Raw genomic sequence first — 16,786 nt, forward strand, 5'->3', positions numbered from 1 at the left:
GCGGTTTCCGCGTCAAAATACTCAGTGTGAACATAGCCTTAGGCTGGATTCACACGACCACATTAACGTCCGTAATGGACGGACGTATTTCGGCCGGAAGTCCCGGACCGAACTCAGTGCAGGGAGCCGGGCTCCTAGCATCATACTTATATACGATGCTAGGAGTCCCTGCCTCTCTGCAGGACAACTGTCCCGTACTGTAATCATGTTTTCAGTACGGGACAGTAGTTCCACGGAGAGGCAGGGACTCCTAGCGTCGTACATAACTATGATGCTAGGAGCCCGGCTCCTGCACTGAGTCCCGGCCGAAATACGTCCGTCCATTACGGATGTTAATGTGGTCGTGTGAATCCAGCCTAATTATAAGAGGGGTCCACAATCCGAACCCCCATGAATCAGTCAGAACAGTCAGCGGCTGCAAAGGGACCCCTGGATTAAGATAATCACAGGGGGACCTGTTTCATTAAAAGGGGTTGTCCAAAGGTGGCATTTGACTTTAATAACACAGATGATGTAGTAGTGCTGAGTTTGTTAGATTAATTAAAGGTGCACAAAAGAGACAATTTCGACCCTGGAAATGATATGAAGTATGTGTAGGCTGGATTCACTTTAACTTGCTCCTTCTTATTTACACTGAGATTTACACTTAGACCATGCAAAGAACTAAAACATTTACTAGGAAGTCCAGCATGTGTATGACAGTTGTGTGCCCTTAAGCAACGGAAGAATATAAAAGATCAAGGCAGGAGCTAGAAATGTGCACGGCTTCTAGTGAAAATATAAAAAGGACATTAAGATTCTGTCTATCTGATCTAAATGTGCTACGTCAGTGGATACAATCTATTGTTCCATGTAATCTGCCAGTTCAGGCTTAAAGGGATATTCCAGCCTGCAACCTTTTCACCTATGTACTGGATAGGTGAAAAATGCTCTATTGGCGGGGGTCCGACTGCTGGGACCCCCACCGATCGCCAGGACAGGAGATCCCGGTCCCCTGTTCCCCCAGCCGCAAGGGGGCGGCTAGGAGGAGTTTGAATAGAGCGGAGGCCGCACATTCACGGTGTTGCTCCATTCAAAGTCTATGAGGCTAACGGAAACAGCCGAGCTCTGTCCACATGCACATAGGACTTTGATCGGCCAGACTTTGGCAGATCAATTGTCCATATGCCAACCCCGGCCGAAATTTTCCAATCTGGCCAATCATGTTTTCGCCAGACAGAAATCTGCGGTCGGCTATAAACGATAGTTCGTGTTAATTTTGGTCAAAGGTTGGCCGAAATGGTCTAGAATCTGACAATTCGTCCCAATATAATCTCATTGTATGGCCAGGCTATACAAAAGACAGACACCTGACCAGAGGAATTGACCATTGGAATATGATTAGAGGTGTAACTCGAAGCTCCTGAGTCCCTGTAACACAACCCCTCACCTACCATGTGCTATTTATAATACTGGTATCTTCTTATGTGAGAGATAGGCCTTTGGGCCCCAGAGGGACCTGGGCCCAGGTGTGACTGCTACCTCTGCACCCCCTAAAGCTACGCCCGTTAATATGATACATCACCCATTCGTTTGACTAATATACAATGTAATTTGAAACCACTTGTATCTAGAGGACTGAGCAGTGTTCCCTAACCAGTGACTCAGTAGCCACATGTGGCCCTTGGGCCCGCTGCACGTGGCTACCCAGCTGTTGATGACTAAAGATAATGCACTAGTGGCATCAAGGGCATTAATAGAATTTGAAACTAGGTCAAAACCATATCACTCGCAGTTAACACTATGCTATAAGCCATATCACTAGACCATATCTTTATTATGCTTTTTACTTTTTATACATTTTATACTCGGTGTGGCTCAATATCACCTGTCGTATTTGAAAGTGGCATATGTGAAGGTTGGTCCCTCTGTACTAGAGGGATCAGAGGTTCCTCTGGTGGGCTTGGGTTCTGACACAATAACGAGAATCACAGAGAATATGAGGTGCAGTAGCAGACATCTCTCGACTTGCTGTTGGGGTTCATTACCTTTCTGGGTAAAGTCTCAAACAACCTAATAGCCCTTATTGGTGATATGACCCGTATATACAATGATAAGAGCAGGGCTTGCAAGGCAATTAAATGGGGACATGCTCTTGTTCTGTAAAGCTGGAGTGTGAGTTATCTGGTGGCTCCAACATACCCAAAATTGACAGTGGATAGGACAGATTGGTAGTATACACAAGCAGATCGACAAAATGTAGTCCCTCCTGGTACCAAATATGCAACACAATACACACGCATAGGGACGCAGTCTAGAGATACTAAATAGTTGCCCATGGAAGCTGTAATTTCCTAGCCTCAGGGCCCATCACCATTGGAGAGGATTGGGTTGGACTAGGTAACTTTCTGGAGGACGTGACGAAAATGTAATGATATGGGTGGAAAAAAATAGATTGGACATGTTGGATTTGTCTCATCCTGTTGTTTGCCCTGAGCCAAATGGTGCCTTGATGCTGAATGTATGTGCTGTTTAATGCAGCTGGGGGATAAGCAGCTGCCAGACATCTCATTTCCCACTTATCTATGGGGAAAACAATGGATCAGACAATGCAATCCAACCTGTTAGACCCTTGTTTCCACCAATATCTGTCATTGGCCCTGTAGACATTGTCAGAAGATCCCAATGATGTTGCCAATATTATTGCGATCTGCTGACTAAGATCTAATGTCTATGTCCATATTCAGTGACCGTGGGTCATTGTGTTGCAGATTATTTATTAGAAACTGGAAAATGTCAGGACAAGGAAAACTTACCCAGCACACTTGGCTCCCAGGATCTTGGGCACAAAAAGACTCAATACTAGGAACCAGGGCACCAAACCACTGGACACCTGAGAGTATAGAACCAAACCACTAAGTACCAAGGACTAATTCATTAACTATTAAGTACCAGGGACTAGGGAACATCATTCCACACCAGGGTTGATGGACCATATTACTGTATATTTGGAACTAGGGCACAAAAGCACTACACACCGGAGACTGAAGAACCAAACCACTGAACGCCAGAGACTAGAGAAATTCTCATTAGGGATTGGGTTACCAAATCATGGACTACCCAGGATTGGGACACTAAACAATGGCGTTTTTTTTATATCCCATAAATAAGACTATGGAGAAAAATGCCATACCCAGAGCATGCTGCATTTAAAAAAATATATATATATGCCACTGACCCCTAAAACACTACAAAAACACCACAAGCCGAAACACTGTATGTAGACTTTGTATTATTTTACCATACACTTTAAAGTAACATGTCTCCGCAGTGTTTTTAACCAAAAATGTGAGCGAAAACTTTGTGCATCCAGCCGAACCACGGTGCAAAATTTTTCTTTCATTCGTTTATCGTGCAGGGTAACACGAAGCTTGGGCAGGGGTAATACCCAGTGCACATATCCGCCGCCTGCTTTGCTATCCAGAACGATTACTGTTCTCCCGGCCGATTTATATTTAGTTTATTTTTACATTAAGCAGATGTTTTGCGTTTCCAGAGAAATATACTTTACAGATGAACTTTTTTCGGGACTTTACAAAGTACATTGACAGTCTGTGCTGGAGCATGTTAAAAGTAAACTAAGTGTGAGAGAAGTGTGTGTTTGAGGAGAAGAGGGGGGGATGTGGTGCTACAAGAAACCTCCTACACTCAGGCCTGTGATTTGTGAGTGAAACATGATGAAACCAGACCCTGGACAAATGGAAAGAGCCGACAACTCAACCAGGAGGGATTAGTTGTAACTAATAGACTCAACTCACAGCAATCACTGCAGACAGACACATTGAACCTACAGGGACACGGTATCTAGTGGCATCAAGGGCATTAATAGAATTTGAAACTAGGTCAAAACCATATCACTCGCAGTTAACACTATGCTATAAGCCATATCACTAGACCATATCTTTATTATGCTTTTTACTTTTTATACATTTTATACTTAGTGTGGCTCAATATCACCTGTCGTATTTGAAAGTGGCATATGTGAAGGTTGGTCCCTCTGTACTAGAGGGATCAGAGGTTCCTCTGGTGGGCTTAGGTTCTGACACAATAACGAGAATCACAGAGAATATGAGGTGCAGTAGCAGACATCTCTCGACTTGCTGTTGGGGTTCATTACCTTTCTGGGTAAAGTCTCAAACAACCTAATAGCCCTTATTGGTGATATGACCCGTATATACAATGATAAGAGCAGGGCTTGCAAGGCAATTAAATGGGGACATTCTCTTGTTCTGTAAAGCTGGAGTGTGAGTTATCTGGTGGCTCCAACATACCCAAAATTGACAGTGGATAGGACGGATTGGTGGTATACACAAGCAGATCGACAAAATGTAGTCCCTCCTGGTACCAAATATGCAACACAATACACAGAGACACCATATAGACAGCCTATGGGTCCATACAAACGCATAGGGACGCAGTCTAGAGATACTAAATAGTTGCCCACAGAAGCTGTCATTTCCTAGCCTCAGGGCCCATCACCATTGGAGAGGATTGGGTTGGACTAGGTAACTTTCTGGAGGACGTGACGAAAATGTAATGATATGGGTGGAAAAAAATTGATTGGACATGTTGGATTTGTCTCATCCTGTTGTTTGCCCTGAGCCAAATGGTGCCTTGGATGTCCACCAACCGTACATCTCTCCCACCTCTATAGAGTTATCATGCTCATTGAGCCTCCAAATATTTTATTATTTCTTATTGGTTGTTTCCAGATTTCACGTCCTAATATTTATTGGTTGGCCACCCATGCTATAAAGGAAGCAATATGCAAACTAATGACTGTACAGCCCTCATAACACTGCACTGAAGGCCCCAAGGGGCTTACACTTAACTCTGCTGTCTATGCATGTCCACAACATACCTCCTAATTTACAGGGCCCTGGAGCAAGAAGATTCCCTCACTTACACTCAGCTCCGCCGCTCTTATCCGTATATTTAATCTGAATTCCATTACTATGCATGTGACTCACAATCACGTTCTGTTTCCACAGCACAAGTGTCATGATGATTACTTATATTATATTTTCATTATTTTGTTGCTATTGAGTTTAAGATTCTATTGATGTGACCTGCCAAGCAACCAAACATCAAGAGACATATAAACACTTCAAGGGAACCTGTCACCAGCATTTCACCTATTAAACCAGAAATAACTGGTGGTAGTGGGTGAAAAAAAATCTTTTTTATGTAACCTATAATTATCTTCTAAGTAGCTCTTTGTTCGAAAAGAGTCATATCTTTATTCCACAAACCTTTCAGAGTTAACCCCGTCTCCTTACTTTTGATTGACGGCTCCTCACCATCCCCCCTTCACACACGAAATCCCGCGCTTGCACATTGATGTCCTCTTCTGGTGCGTGCGCACTACGGGACACCATAGCGGCGCATGCGCCGTAACTAGATTTGAGGCCTGGGCGAAGCAGGGAAGGGTATAGGACCATACATTAAGGGGGCATGGTCGCTAGCTCAGATCAGATTTAGGCATTTATGGCCAGTTTTCGGCGGTGGGTGGTCATAAGAAGAGGAACCAACAAGACTGCCCGATTATTACCAAAAAAGGCACAAGATGTTTGCAGACCGATATTTACGGTCGTAGGAGGCGTTTAAGTGAGGGGATAACAGTAATGAACTTTTGACAGCAGTTGCCAGCAAGGGGTGAGTAGAGTTCAATAGGTAAAATGCTTGTGACAGGTTCCCTTTATGGCTCCATTAGAATAGGGTCTCCATATAGTCTTATGACAATGTTAAACATGATGGGTGCCCTACATAAAAGGGTATGTTGTAACTCAATAATCAAAAATGATATGTAAAATATTTGCAAAAGTAATGCCAATATTATCTCACACTTATATAAATTAAGGAAGCTGGGATATCTGGTGCTGGTGGGGTCCTCATACAGCCAAACTTTTTTAGATGTCCCGGTGCTAACAGTGACATGGAGGGTCACCTGCGGTCACCTCTATTGTTTATTTTCTTCACCGACTAACCAGATTGTGGCTCTGTTGGGTCATAAAAGATTATGCAGAGTGATTATTGCATTAGTCTAGGACAGAAATTTAGAGGTGACCACTTTAGTCTTTCCATGTCTTATTCAGGCATATGCGCAGCTTAAATAGGTCTATGGTTTAATATTTCATCCTCATGGACCTTTGTATGATATGAGGGGAAAGGAATATTGGGTTTACCTCCAGTAACACCTACATTTTTGGATTTTAAATGGAGTTAACTGATTAATCAGCAAAGGAGCACCCTACATACTCCTACAAAATGCATAGGAATAGCTTTAATTCATAATAGCCTATGGGTATATAGACGACACCAAAAGAGGGTACGTTTTAAAGGAAGGTTAATTTGATATTTTTTATGAATCTAGGGTTATCTCTCTATAAAAAGAATATGGATAGATAGTATATAGCATTGTATTCATTTACAATATACCAGGCAAACCTCTGCAATATTGCACCTCTTTGTAAACATTTTATCCAAATATGATTAAAAACAAATGCGTTTCACTTGCCCATTGTATGACTTAATGTATACTAAATGCAAACTAAGCCATGTACTCTCAGAGATCCAAATCCGTATATCTATTACAGATGATGAATTAGAAGAAGGAAAATTATTTATTTAGGGCAACATATGGTAGACACATTTATGATTCCAGCTTTGTATATTTCTCTCAAGGTTTACAGAAGAGAGAAGAAATTGCCTTTTGTAAGAAACCCAATGCAAATAATGCAAGCCTATTGCCACACAGCAGACTCTCATGATGTTTTGTCACAGTCAGAGTCCCACTACAATAAAGATGGCTACATACATTCAAAATGTGGCCAACAACTATCATCCCAGAGTACCTCATTACCATGATTGCTAGGATAAGCTGAATGTATGTGCTGTTTAATGCAGCTGGGGGATAAGCAGCTGTCAGACATCTCATTTCCCACTTATCTATGGGGAAAACAATGGATCAGACAATGCAATCCAACCTGTTAGACCCTTGTTTCCACCAATATCTGTCATTGGCCCTGTAGACATTGTCAGAAGATCCCAATGATGTTGCCAATATTATTGCGATCTGCTGACTAAGATCTAATGTCTATGTCCATATTCAGTGACCGTGGGTCATTGTGTTGCAGATTATTTATTAGAAACTGGAAAATGTCAGGACAAGGAAAACTTACTCAGCACACTTGGCTCCCAGGATCTTGGGCACAAAAAGACTCAATACTAGGAAACAGGGCACCAAACCACTGGACACCTGAGAGTATAGAACCAAACCACTAAGTACCAAGGACTAATTCATTAACTATTAAGTACCAGGGACTAGGGAACATCATTCCACACCAGGGTTGATGGACCATATTACTGTATATTTGGAACTAGGGCACAAAAGCACTACACACCGGAGACTGAAGAACCAAACCACTGAACGCCAGAGACTAGAGAAATTCTCATTAGGGATTGGGTTACCAAATCATGGACTACCCAGGATTGGGACACTAAACAATGGCGTTTTTTTTATATCCCATAAATAAGACTATGGAGAAAAATGCCATACCCAGAGCATGCTGCATTTAAAAAAATATATATATATGCCACTGACCCCTAAAACACTACAAAAACACCACAAGCCGAAACACTGTATGTAGACTTTGTATTATTTTACCATACACTTTAAAGTAACATGTCTCCGCATTGTTTTTAACCAAAAATGTGAGCGAAAACTTTGTGCATCCAGCCGAACCACGGTGCAAGATTTTTCTTTCATTCGTTTATCGTGCAGGGTAACACGAAGCTTGGGCAGGGGTAATACCCAGTGCACATATCCGCCGCCTGCTTTGCTATCCAGAACGATTACTGTTCTCCCGGCCGATTTATATTTAGTTTATTTTTACATTAAGCAGATGTTTTGCGTTTCCAGAGAAATATACTTTACAGATGAACTTTTTTCGGGACTTTACAAAGTACATTGACAGTCTGTGCTGGAGCATGTTAAAAGTAAACTAAGTGTGAGAGAAGTGTGTGTTTGAGGAGAAGAGGGGGGATGTGGTGCTACAAGAAACCTCCTACACTCAGGCCTGTGATTTGTGAGTGAAACATGATGAAACCAGACCCTGGACAAATGGAAAGAGCCGACAACTCAACCAGGTGGGATTAGTTGTAACTAATAGACTCAACTCACAGCAATCACTGCAGACAGACACATTGAACCTACAGGGACACGGTATCTAGTGGCTCCTAGGGATTCCTGTAATATGGCTCTGAGCAGTGGTTTACAGTTATATCAGGTAGGGTAGACTTTGTTGCATCGCTTGGATGTAGCGGAGCTGAATGTGTCGTTTAACTCTTCCATTGCTGCATGGTGATAAAACTCAGCTCTGCTACATCTGTGTTCTTTGACAGAGCCTTGTTTATTCCCCAGCACTCTGACATATACATTTATCCCCTATTTTTGTCCCCGCAGGTTGTATCCTTTGTCACGTTTATCGTTGGAGTGCAAATTTGTTTTGGATTTACAGCAAATCGCTTGAAAAGATCGGAGTCAGAATGGGATGAAGGTGTCGCCTCAGGTAAATACGTTGATTTTATTTTATTCCTGATCTGAAATATGAGCGTGTTTATGTAGAACTATTCGGTATAGGGTATTATGAATGCAATTGTAGATCTGGGGACGTGTTCTCCGTAGCAATTTGGGAATTAGGTTTTTATACATCAAGTTTGCAATTTAATTATATTTTTATTTTAATTAAAAATATTAATTTTAACACATGCAGTTGATCTGGCTTGGTCACAGATCGCTTATATAGACTGGTATCCCAATTTGTAAGCTGTTCGATGCCAGCTCTTTAGGTCTGGTACTGTGGATGCAGTGAGGGGCCCATACATTTTTGCCAAAACTCAGGGATTTCAGCAGGATCGGCCAATGATCTGTTGTCAAACTACAACTCCCAGCATGCCTGGACAGCCAAAGTCTTTATTACTCCATCCAAAGGCAGTGAGGGCATGCTGGGAATTGTAGTTTTACAACAGCTGGAGTGCTGAAGGCTTTTGACCCCTTATCTATTGTGTATGGGGGCCAGCCTATTCTCCCCTGTCAGCAGATGTCGGTAGAATGAAGGATCGGGCATGCATGATTCTTTGTTCCCACATGACATAAGCTGCTCCCAGAGGTGTCTGTCAGCAGCTTCTTCCTTTCTCCGCATTGAAATCCCCATGCACTTTCGGCAGACAGTTATTTAGTGTATGGCCAGCTATAGCTACAATGTATTATGGTGTGAACTAATGGAGACTATCACTTTAAGATATTAATTAATAATGTAAGGGAAAAAACTAGTGTAAATCGGGAAATCCGAGTGAGTCCCCCGGCTGTTCCATATGGAATTATAATTAACGTACTCGAGTGGCATTTTCTAATTCATCCTCCTGTACATCACGTCATATACGATGACTTGGTGTACGTAGTTTCACTCAAAACCTAGAACTTCATGTGTCGCTTCAGTTATGTCTTATATCCTACTTCCCCCTATGTCAAACATCCAGGAAGCTGAGATATGTGGAGTTGTTTGATGGGGTCCTCACACTGTAGCGGGGCTTTAGCTGTTTTTGTGCTGCTTGAAACCTAGAGTAAAATAGTAGTCACCGGTAATTTGTTTACCTAACTAACAAAAACGCGGCTCTACAAGGTCAAATCAATTAGTTTTAACCTTTACAGAGCTATTTTGTTCGAAAAATGAATTCAATGGGGGCAACTTGTTTCCTATGTCCGTTCTGCAGTCACAGGGACAGACATAGCAACTTTTATGGGTAAGGACCCCAAAGAGGAACTCGTAAGTTCATATGATCTTTTCAGTGATGTTAAACTTTAAATTGACCATAGACAAGCAGATAATTGGTGGGTATAGTACGGATGTACATTGCATATGTGCCATGAAGCAAAGTGTATTCTACAGTGTTTTTCTGCCTATTAACACTAAGTGCTCTTGCACACGAGATCGGGCCGTGAAAAAAGGTCCGAGTATCCGCTGGATTTCCCGGCCCGACCATGGTCCAGGTGAACGGGACTCCTGGCATAATAAACATTTTATGATGCTAGGAGTCCCTGCCTTCCCGCGGAACTGCTGTTCTTTACTGTACCGTTTTATTCAGTACGGAACAGCAGTTCCGTGGGAAGTCAGGGACTCCTAGGATCATAAAATGTCTATGATGCCAGGAGTCCCGTTCACCTGAACCGTGGTTGGCCTGGGAAATCCAGCCAACGCTCTGACTGTTTTTCACGGTCCGATCTCGGTTGTGTGTAAGCGCACTAAGGCCTTGTACACCTCTGTGTTGGTCTTTCCGTTGTTCTGCTCCGTCAGAGGAGCAGAACAACTAAAATACTGGAAACACTAGTTCCGTTGTGCGACGAACGCCATCGTGCCCAATGGAACTCATTCACTTTAATCAATTCCGTTCCGTTGGCTTTACATCATGGTGTCTGTTCGGTTTACCGGAAACAATAGAGCAGCTTGCTACACTATTATTTTTGGCTGGATCTGTGACGGAGGCCTCTAGAGGAGCCTCCAAAGGAGATGTGAATCGGGTCTTATATCACAAGCCAGGAGCCAATCAGGAGATCCATTTTCAACCAATAGGGTATTAGAGATGGTCTGTTTTGTTAACTTATGGCAGGTTCGGGAGGTGGTATTGTCTGGGATACTACGTTTAAATGGTCCCGATAAACACAGTGCGAATTTAGCCTTACGCAGGTTTTTTTCTTAACATTTTCATAGTAGTGGTGAGACTGGAAGCATCAGAAGTCTTGTCTTACATTTAGTCATGACTTCAGGCGTAGCATGCTGGGAATGTGTATCAGGGCTGTATTTACAATTGCCCGAGGCACTGTGTTTGACTAAACCCTGAATTAGTAAAAGTACTTTTAATGTGCATGTCCCCTAACCAAAGACTCCCTCCTCCATTATTGTTGTAAGGGGAATGAGGTATATAGTAAAATCTGGTTGCAAAAAAAGATGCAGAAACCGGTAAATGAAGCTAAAATATATTCACACTGGTGTGGTGACTTAGGCTGGTGCCCAGTTTACTTAAACATGCAGAGTTGAATTTGGCAATGTAGTTTTTGGGGGCTGCATTGTGATAAATTTCTGAGTTTACCAACAATCCCCTTATAAAACCATGGATAACATTCTGATATCCGAATGAACCAAATGAAAGCTCGGCCTGACCTTTTAAACGGGAGACACGAGGCCCCTGTTCTCGCAAACGGTAAGGCTGGATTCACACGACCAATTTCCAGGCGTAAACGAGGCGCATTATGGCTCGATTTACGCCTGAAAATACGGCTACAATACGTCGGCAAACATCTGGCCATTCGTTTGAATGGGTTTGCCGATGTACTGTGCCGACGACCTGTCATTTACGCGTCGTCGTTTGACAGCTGTCAAACGACGACGCGTAAAATGACTGCCTCGTCAAAGAAGTGCAGGACACTTCTTTGGACGTAATTTGAGCCGTTTTTCATTGAATTCAATGAAGCACAGCTCAAATTTACGGCCGTCAAAGACGCCTTGCATAATACGAGGAGGAGCAATTACGTCTGAAACAACGGAGCTGTTTTCTCCTGAAAACAGTCTGTAATTTCAGACGTAAAAGGCAGCTATCGTGTGCACATACCCTTAGGGTCATAGCGGTCAGACACTTATCCCCTTTCCTGTGGATGGTGGAAAAACTCCTAAAAGGGAACCCCTGAAAGGAAATCCCTCACCAATTTATGCTGCCATATCTGGGGCCCGCATAAAGTAGTGCCATGGACCCGGATTCCAACGCGGTCTTACTTACTTATCTGTGATCAGTAGTTTTTGTAAAAATCACTTTTTCTCATGCAGGCTGTATTCATGAGCTGCGGCCCACCCGCCACTTATTGGCAGCTTTCTCCCTAAGCATAGTATGTGGAGAAAGCTGTCAATGAGTGTCGGGTGGGCTGGGCGAGCCGCAGCTCATGAATACGGCCTGCACGAGAAAAATTGATTTTTACAAAATCTACTGATCGCAGATAAGTAAAGGCTGTGTTCATCAGATGACTGCAATGTATGAACATAGCCTAATAATACAATCATCATTGTTCTGTTCCTTTACATTACAGCTTATTGCAATGTGTCTGGGGCAACAAAGCAACCGAACATGAGCTTTATATTTATTAAACACGACTCGCGCTTTTTGGGCTCATTCTCACTACCATATTACGGATCCATAAAACATGATGTCCTGTGCTGCTAGGGGCCCATACTGCACCTCTGAATCCGATGGAATCCATGAGGGAAAATTGTGGCATTCTGACCTAGAAGCATTGCTTGTAAGGTAGAATTTGATGCCATGTGGCAGCACATGGACTGTCTACCGGGCAGTAACACATACCCATAGGGACTTTGTGTGCAACTGTACAGGATCCATATCAAACAATCACTTGGCAACTTTCATTGGACTGCAAGTTGCGACATCTGCTAATCGCTTGGACTGGTTGTTATGGGTTACAATTCTGGGTTGAATTAAATGGACTTTTATCATCCGTATTAATTATGTATGGTGGTATTTGGGTACTGTATGGCATTATGTGCTCACTATACGACACCTTATTTTGGCACTCTGATAGTATCATGTGGGCAGTGCATTTTACTGTGATTTGGTTCTATATATTGGTATTATATAGGCACCATTTGCTCCATTATTTGGGCAGTATTATGATCGTATTACTGGACCTACAAGATAGATATTTCCTACTAGGAAACAGCTGATACAATCTTGATTCTCTGGTATTTTTAAAGTCTGATCTCTCAAGTCAGCACAGTATATGGTCGAGATGAGGTGGTGACTTTTTGGGAATTCCCTTGCACGCATTTAAATGCTGGCTCTCTTCGTGGAAGCTGAATAATGCAGTGCGTCTACCTATAGTATGTTACATGAGTAACCAGTACTTTTCTAAGAGAGACCCCTCTCCTCCATACTGTTGTCTATGGAAAATCATAATCGTCTATTATTGTATTCAAGCAACCTGTTGCTTGGTGCCATGTGGACACCAACAAGCCTCTCTGCCTCTATCCTGGTATTTTAGATACAAAGCTACGGCAGCAAACTGAATCTTTGCCTTGTGTGAATGAAGCCTAGCTACAACTCTGCATTACAGGGCCACACCGTCCATGAGGCGAGATGATCATCTCGTCTCAGGCTGCAGCCTGCTGCCTCTCTGAAGGGGTGGCGGCACCACTGAAACCAGCTACCATCACCGTACCAGCCCCAGCAGACCTGCTCAGAGCAAGCCGCAAGAGGATAGCACGGGAATGGGTTTAGGTGAGTATGTCAAGTTTTCATTTTTTTTTCTGTTAAGTGTGAGGGGCACTACCTACTGGGGGGCTGTATGTGGGGGGCTATATGTGGAGCACTACCTACTGGGGGGCTGTATGTGGGGGGCTATATGTGGAGCACTACCTATGTGGGGGGCTATATGTCGAGCACTACTTAGAGGGGGGCTGTATGTGGAGCACTACCTATGTGGGGGGCTATATGTGGAGCACTACCTACAGGGGGGGCTGTATGTGGAGCACTGCCTATGTGGGGGGCTATATGTGGAGCACTACCTACTGGGGGGCTGTATGTGGGGAGCTATATGTGGGACACTACCTATGTGGGGGGCTGTATGTGGAGCACTACCTACAGGGGGGCTGTATGTGGAGCACTACCTACAGAGGGGCTGTATCTGGGGGCTATAGGAGGAGCACTATCTACAAGGGGGCTGTATGTGAGGGGCTATATATTGGAGCACTACCTACTGGGGGGCTGTATGTGGGGGCTATATGTGGAGCACTACCTATGTGGGGGGTTATATGGGGAGCACTACCTACAGGGGGGGCTGTATGTGGAGCACTGCCTATGTGGGGGGCTATATGTGGAGCACTACCTACCGGGGGGCTGTATGTGAATAGCTATATGTGGGACACTACCTATGTGGGGGGCTATATGTGGAGCACTACCTACAGGGGGGCTGTATGTGGAGCACTACCTACAGAGGGGCTGTATCTGGGGGCTATAGGAGGAGCACTACCTACTGGAGGGCTGTATGTGGGGGCTATATGTGGAGCACTACCTATGTGGGGGGTTATATGGGGAGCACTACCTACAGGGGGCTGTATGTGGAGCACTACCTACAGGGGGGCAGTATATGGGGAGCTATATGTGGAGCACTACCTACAGGGGGGCTGTATGTGGAGCACTACCTACAGAGGGGCTATAGGTGGAGCACTATCTACAGGGGGGCTGTATGTGAGGGGCTATATGTGGAGCACTACCTACTGGGGGGGCTGTATGTGGGGGCTATATGTGGAGCACTACCTATGTGGGGGGGTTATATGGGGAGCACTACCTACAGGGGGCTGTATGTGGAGCACTACCTACAGGGGGGCTGTATATGGGGGGCTATATGTGGAGCACTATCTACAGGGGGCTGTATGTGGGGGCTATATGTGGAGTACTGCCTATGTGGGGGGGGGGCTATATGTGGAGCACTAGCTTCAGGGGGGCTGTATGTGGAACACTACCAACAGAGGGGCTTATCTGGGGGCTGTAGGTGGAGCACGATCTACAGGGGCTATATGTGGAGCACTACCTATGTGGGGGGCTATATGTGGAGCACTACCTATGTGGGGGGCTATATGTGGAGCACTACCTACACGGGGGCTGTATGTGGGGGGGGGGCTATATGTGGAGCACTACCTACAAGGGGGCTGTATGTGGGGGGCTATATGTGGAGCACTACCTACACGGGGGCTGTGTGTGTGTGTGGGGGGGCTATATGTGGAGCACTACCTACAAGGGGGCTGTATGTGGGGGGCTATATGTGGAGCACTAACTACAGGGGGGCTGTATGTGGGGACTATATGTGGAGCACTACCTACAGGGGGGCTGTATGTGGGGGGGGGGCTATATGTGGAGCACTACCTACAGGGGGGCTATAGGTGGAGCACAATGTACAGGGTGGGCTATATGTGGAGCACGATCTACAGGTGGTGGCCATATGTGAGGCACTATCTACAGGGGGATCTATGTAGGGCACTATCTACGGGGTGCGCTCTCTATGGGGGGCTCTATGGGGAAATATCTACAGGAGGCTCTATAGGGGCACTATGTATATGGGGCACTGTCTAGAGGGGGTACTATCTACAGGGGGCACAAGTCTATGGTGCTATTATAAGCAGGGACAAATTGTATGGTGCTATTATACTCAGGGACATAGTGTAAGGCACTATTATATTTAGAGATGCAGTGTATGGCGCTATTATATTTAGGGGCGTTGTGTGTGTGACACCATGAGAATTTTATCTTCGTTTATAGTTGCAGAAATGTTTGAAAAGTGAGAAGCTGAAGACATCTGAGCTGAAAACTGCAGAAATGGGCTGTGGCCGGGAGAAGTCATCTTAGAGGTCTGGAATGGATGGAGACGTCACCTGTGAGTCACTTAAAGGAACAGTGTCACCACATTTTTTTTTTTTAATATGTTAAAGATGTTAGTGCTTTATTAAAAACGTTTGGATTAATTTGTGTGTTACTTTTTCTTATTTTTACACTTTTTCTTCCCTATGGGGGCTGCCATTTTTTTTTCCATTTCTGTATGTGTCGATTAACGACACATACAGACATGGAATACGGCAGCTCCAGTCCCATAGGGACTGCGAACGGGGCCCGTTCCATCCACTAACATGTACGCCGCTGTGTGAGAACGGCGCATATTCAATTTGAAATGCGCGCCGTCCGGCGCCATTTTCCTGTGGACCGGAAGTCGCGTCCGGACAGTAAGATTACTACTTCCGGTCGCGGCTTCCGGACTTGTGCACATGGAGCAGCGGCAGCAGACGGAGCGGATGGACCGGAGGGAGCGGCGGCGACTGGAGCAAGTAAGGGATTTCTATGTATGTTCGTGTTTTACTGTGTGTTTACTACTGTATGTAAACCTTCTACACTGAGTGTTAGCTAAAAAAATGGCGACACACAGTGTAGGAGGTTAGACAGTTCAAACCCCTCGTTTCTCCCGGCACTAGCCAGGATAAAGGAGGGGGGGATGCTGAGAGCTCACTAGAGCGAGGGCTTTTTACCCAATTTTGCAGCATAAAGCAATGAGGTTGCTTTACCACATGCAATGCTGCAATTTTGGGAATGGCTCCATCTAGTGACCAGCAATGGAAAATATTATAAATTAGAATCCAATTTATAATATTTCCTGACTCGTGAAAAAAAAAAAAAAAATTAGAACAATGTTTAATCACCTATACACTAATTGTTTAACTAAAAAAAACAAAACATGTTTTGCTGGCAACACATTCCCTTTAATGTAAATGTTTATTCTGCCTCTAATCAGTACTGTAGTCACTGTATGCAGCGAGATATTGGGTGGTACTAGGCTGCTAGTGGTGTAGAACAGCCCTTCAAGATCTGGGGGGCGCCATTTAAATTTTCGCATTAGGCAGCAGAAAAGCTAGAATCGGCCATGCTGCATTATACAGGTAATTATATTGGCAAAGAAAGTCCAACTCCACTGCAGTACACTGCTCCTTTTTTTTATTTTTATATTATCACTATTAGTATTCTACACACTTTGATATTATACTATGACACTTTGATACTAGCAGTCATTTGATTTCCTGTCTGGGTGACCACTTTTTCCCTACATTTAGCTATATGATCAGAAGTGGTCACAGGAGATTCTATC

General features: G+C 44.2%; 1 protein-coding gene across 10 annotated transcripts in view; it reads left to right on the forward strand.

The window, feature by feature from the left end:
• ENPP2 (ectonucleotide pyrophosphatase/phosphodiesterase 2) overlaps positions 1-16,786 on the forward strand; it is a 129,718-nt gene that overhangs the window by 41,480 nt on the left and 71,452 nt on the right. For 6 of the 10 annotated variants that reach the window (XM_075825788.1, XM_075825791.1, XM_075825793.1 and 3 more), the window contains exons 1-2: positions 8,218-8,327; positions 8,504-8,609. In XM_075825788.1, coding sequence (XP_075681903.1) covers positions 8,295-8,327; positions 8,504-8,609 — 139 coding nt within the window. In that variant the 5' untranslated portion in view covers positions 8,218-8,294. Of the gene's footprint in view, positions 1-8,217; positions 8,328-8,503; positions 8,610-16,786 lie in introns of those variants that run through there. The other 4 variants (XM_075825798.1, XM_075825795.1, XM_075825797.1 and 1 more) reach the window with 2 other exon arrangements.

This window comes from Rhinoderma darwinii, chromosome 5 (genome assembly GCF_050947455.1).
Source record: "Rhinoderma darwinii isolate aRhiDar2 chromosome 5, aRhiDar2.hap1, whole genome shotgun sequence".
NCBI lineage: Eukaryota > Metazoa > Chordata > Amphibia > Anura > Rhinodermatidae > Rhinoderma > Rhinoderma darwinii.